The sequence below is a fragment of the Brassica napus genome, chromosome C5 (assembly GCF_020379485.1).
Source record: "Brassica napus cultivar Da-Ae chromosome C5, Da-Ae, whole genome shotgun sequence".
Taxonomy (NCBI): domain Eukaryota; kingdom Viridiplantae; phylum Streptophyta; class Magnoliopsida; order Brassicales; family Brassicaceae; genus Brassica; species Brassica napus.
Window position 1 is genome coordinate 43,198,142 of NC_063448.1, and position 4,963 is coordinate 43,203,104.

General features: G+C 36.1%; 1 protein-coding gene across 3 annotated transcripts; it reads right to left on the reverse strand.

Moving 5' to 3' along the window:
• Nucleotides 1–2,011: 2,011 nt before the first annotated feature.
• On the reverse strand, nucleotides 2,012–4,757 carry LOC106425151 (transmembrane protein 53-like). 3 transcript variants are annotated; one of them, XM_048758558.1, is made up of 5 exons: nucleotides 4,636–4,757; nucleotides 3,998–4,116; nucleotides 2,985–3,839; nucleotides 2,600–2,799; nucleotides 2,012–2,512 (listed from the first exon to the last, which is right to left on the reverse strand). In XM_048758558.1, exons 3-5 carry the CDS (start codon nucleotides 3,825–3,827, stop codon nucleotides 2,242–2,244), a joined length of 1,314 nt encoding a protein of 437 aa, XP_048614515.1. In that variant the 5' UTR covers nucleotides 3,828–3,839; nucleotides 3,998–4,116; nucleotides 4,636–4,757; the 3' UTR covers nucleotides 2,012–2,241. The 3 variants fall into 3 exon arrangements, with proteins under 3 accessions (XP_048614515.1, XP_013721332.1, XP_048614514.1); XM_013865878.3 differs by having other exon boundaries at nucleotides 2,985–3,886; XM_048758557.1 differs by lacking the exon at nucleotides 4,636–4,757 and adding an exon at nucleotides 4,271–4,310 and having other exon boundaries at nucleotides 2,985–3,886.
• Nucleotides 4,758–4,963: the final 206 nt, after the last annotated feature.

Genomic DNA, 4,963 nt, shown 5'->3' on the forward strand with positions numbered 1-4,963 from the left:
ATATATTTGACAAATTTGTTTGATATATTAAATTATGTTTTTTTATTTTCTATAATTTGATATCCATTTTGATATGTATACAAATGAAAAAAGTGGACAAAAAAGTTGTGGATAGAGAAACATTGTAATTGTGTACATCCAACTATTGTGGATGGATATGATCATATGATATGTTTTCTTTTTTTAATATTGCTTTATCAATCTTTTCTATTTCTTTATGTGATTATTTTAACATATTAAAGTATATAACTAAATAAATTTTTGATATCATAAATTTTATCTTTTTGTTCTTTACATTTTTAGATCCATTTTAGTATATTTTTGCAATCTAAATATGAAAAAATCATATCAACAAAAAATAATCGTGTATATAGAAAAAATGTGGATATGGACACATCTAATGTTTTCAATTGTATTTTAATGTCTGTGTTAGTGGATGTGATCTTTTTTAAAAAAGAAATGATTGGTTATTTATTTTATTATTGTTTATACTACCTAATGTTTTCAATTGATTTTATTTCAAATTTTTAAGAGTTATAAAATAAATATACTATTACAATAATTTTTATATATAATTTTCTGTTTTTGACATCATTTTATATATATCATATATGTATATATATCAACGTTTACAAAAAAAATATGTCGACATGGACATGAACTAAATATGTGGATGTGGACGACATATGTAGATAAAAATTTGTAGACAAAAGTGTTTTCATTACTTGAAAGAGAAACCAAAGGTCTGGAGACAATGACTCAAACCAAAATGTGAGGTGCGGATGTGGATGTGTTTATCTCATCTAAATTCAAGAAAATGTTTTGCACATTTTAAAAGTATTGGGTGAAAGCGTAAATAACCAAAACGTGAGGGACCACAATTAAAAAAACTGAAAATTCACCATTGTTGCTCTCACTCTCTAGCATGACCCAAATCACCAACTAGCAGCAGATCAAACTCGTTGACATCATCAGCTACATGAACTTCTCCGATTCCAGCCCTACTCTGCGTTTGTCGTCACATGTTCAGTCGTCCTCCGCTGAAGTAGAGAGGTGCCGTCGTCACACATTCAAACGCAACTTTCTTGTCTTATTCTTCCCCTTCCTCCTCCACATCTCCTTTTCACTGACACAGAACAAGAAATTATGAAATAGTTTTCAGACCAAAACTTCGTGTCTTATGGTACCAAAAAGATGTCGTCATCAACTCATCTTCTACAAATCAAAATCAAAGGAAAACATTGAGGATTAAAGACAAACCTGGTGCTAACTTGACGTTTCTATGTCGTAGTGAGCGCAAGGGATCGAGCTCAGAGATAGATTGGGAGGTAGAGTTGGTTTGGTCAAAGAAACAAGCTCTTAAAAATTACCGAGAGAAAGACCTATGAATTTCTGAGGTTTGTGATATTATTATTGAGAAAGTAAAAAAAACACAGAGAAAAACAAAATTTTCCAGAGAAATGTTGAGTTAGGAAGAAGGAGAGAGTTTGAAATTAGAATTAGGGGATTTGGAAAAGTAAAAGTAGATTTGAGATTTGAAATCATAATTGGAGAGAGATATGGAATTAGGGTTGAGAATTTGTGAAAGAGAAAGTGGATCTGCGTTTTGAAGGAGAGAGGAGAGAGGAGAGAGGAGAGATGAGAGAGTAGAGATGAAAGAATATAATCATGGTTAGTTGTCTCTGGTTAGGTTAGTCTGGTCTGGTCAAAATTGGGGGTATGAAAGACATTCGACAGGCATAATGTGTCTAGCCAGTGAAAAGTGTCTAAAGGTGTAGACATAAGACGAAAAGTGTTTATAGAGTAAAAAAATCTTATTGTATTTGCTTAAATTTATGCTTACTAATTTATTCTTAACCAATTTCAGGTCATTTCTTTCTGATGAACCTCAGCACAACTTCTGATCTACAAAAAACTTAATCTGTTTCTTACATTATTTATTATGTTTACTTAGCTACTCTTTTAGCTTTAAAACAATTGCGTAAACTCGATATTCACCAATTTTCAAACATTTTGGAAAAAAAATTCTTCCATTCCAACCAAAAAAACATCGAAACATATAATAAAAAATTGACTATAAACCCACTTTTCCGGGCGGAGACAGGACCTAGTAAACTGTAATAATTCAATCTATACACCAATCCAAACCAAAAGAATCATCAAGTAGTCCTTTTTTTTCTTCTGTATAAAAATGACCCAAAGAATAAAAGTTGGCAACAACAACACTTGTGTGGACGGTCGCTATGAAGAATGGTTGCAACAGGCAAGGACAAAGTTGTCCATGAAATGGTTGAGCTCAGCTGTATAAAGCTGTGGGTTACTCCTGAAATGGTCTACATGAGGTGAAGATATGAAGTTGCAGGCACGGACCTCGTGTCCTGCTTTCCTCTGTTCTACAATGAATGACTCAACTTGCCCCGCGGGTATAACTCTATCCGCAGAGCTGTAAATGTACAACTGTGGACATCTTGGTTGTGATGATGATAAAGTCTCTAGAACATTAGCTAGTCTCCTGTAACAGCACGAGTTTGTTTGGTTAGTGTGAAACATTGCATTTGCGTGATGAAAGGCGCCTTTTTGTGTGTGAGAGAGCTTTTACCTGTTTACTTTGGGAAGATTAAGAATCACCGCGAAGAACTTCTCCAGAATCATAAGCAAAGCTGTTTCTGTTGCAGCGGGTTTAGGCTCGGAGAAGTTTATACGTGCTCCCATGTTTGACTCAAATGACGAGCTTCCGGATCCTTTAGTGGCTACACTGTTTTTCTTCAAGAATGCGGCGGAGAAACCTGATGCCCATACCTGCGTTTACAAGCCAAATTAGTATCCATAAAGCTCAACTGAACAGTGCAGAGATGTATGACAGGAATAGCACCCAAACAAAACATCATTTAACAAATCAGAACCATAAGCCTCACAAGTTAAGCCTCATTTTACGGCTATATGACCATATAAAACAAGCTATGAATTCAAGAACCATCGCTTACAGTAGGATCAGCAGCAGCAACAGGAGCTGAGTCCACTATGCAACCTTTAACCCTTCCCATCAATGAAGAATCTTGCTTCTGAAACTTTTCCAAAATGGCTCCATATGTTAACCATCCGGTGTTGCTGAAGGTATGAAAGACGAGATTCTTATGTTGCTCTTCATCCAACCAATCAGCCAAATGATTAACCAGCGACTCGATGTTCTTCTCTGCTTTTCCTCCAACTTGGTAGCTCATAATCTCATTCATGGGGAGAGTAAACGTGATCACATGGTAACCCCTTGAAGTATACCATTCTGCATATTTCTTCATATGCTTCTGCTTCGATCCAAGCCATCCCAGCAAAACCACGACGGTCCTATTCTTCTCCAACGCACATCTCGAGGAGCCAGAGAGATCAACTGCACCAGTCTCGGGCAAATGCCATTTGTACGAAACATCAGGAACAACAAGAGAGGCCCCAGTTGTGAATGCTGCTGGTTTTGATGCCTTAGCCAACTCCGCAGACTGATAAGCGCTACGAAGAGCGGGCAACGAAGTAACAGAAGGAGCGAGATTACAGCTGGGGTTAGGAGCTAGGTGATTAACGTTTGGTACAATGAGACGAATCCTGGACATGAAAGATAAATCAGCGAGCTTGGAGGCTGAGATATGAGAAACCCATAATGACTTTTCGTCCTGAACCGAACCAGACACTGAAGCAGCAATAGGCTCTGGTTCAGAACCTCGAACAAGTGATCTAAGAGAGGAGAACTTGTCAGAGACATCTGCAGAGACAGAAGCGGCGATAACAGCTGCAGCAGCAACAAGTGGCCGTTGGATACTCCCAGACAAATAACTCATGATGGCCACAATCTAAATCCAAAACTAGCATAAAAGTCTCAATGCAATGGAAAGGACTCCTGTTATATAAGAAGAGAAATAGTAGTGTAAATATAAGTATACACACACACAAAACACATGTTGAAAACGCGTGTAAGACTACAAGATTGTTGGGACATGCTGTAAATTACCTGGAAGCAGAGCTTCCTTTTGATTCTTCAAACGAACTCGGGCTGTCAAGTAATGACAGCCCGACCACAATGTAGTAATTGCTTGGTCAGAGTCAAATCTCTCTTTACACGCGGCTCCTCTGCAAGAAATCGTTTCAAGTCAATCACATGTATACTTTAAATTAAACCAGCTCGAAGCTAACTGCTAAAAGAAAAGATTTACTATGATGTTGACACAAAAGGAAAGGAAAAGAAAAAAATTTTATGGTCTCTAAAATCATACGAGGATCCCACCTCCAACAATGAAAACAAAGCTATGATTTTTAGATGAAACATTCAAAGATAAATCACAATAATCTCCCAAAAATTAATAATGGGGTCAAATTGCTTGTTTCCCCCAATTTGTTGCAAAAAGGACCCACCAACCACGAGAAATCCCGAATTAATCGCATGGAGCACGACGTGGTGATTGCGACCACCACCCAACCCCATTCTACAGACGAAGCAGGACAATGATAATTCGATGGAAACCAAAAACTCATTTGTGATTTTAAAAAAAAAAAGAAATCGAATTTCAGAAGATTAATCAATGTAAAACTGAAACGATAATGAGTAATGTTGTGATTTAGAGAGAGAGGGAGAAAGGAAGGAGAACTCACCGCAGAGAGAAACGGAGAAGAGGGAGATGAATCTTTTTCTTTTTCTTTCTCTTTCTTTCTTTCTTTCTGTGTTTAGGGCAACGATAATCCTTCGATATTCTCTTCAGATATATATATATATATACCGCCTTCAAATAGAACAAAAAAAAAACTATTTATTGTTTTGTTTTCTCATAACAAGTTTAATTATAAAAACAATTTAATTTGATATAAAAACAAAGGCAAATCTCCAAAATAGCACTTTTCTAAGTTTATATCACAAAAATAGCATTCCAAAACTAAAATGACCAAAATAGCACATTTTTAAGTTTATCCTCTGAAAATTTTA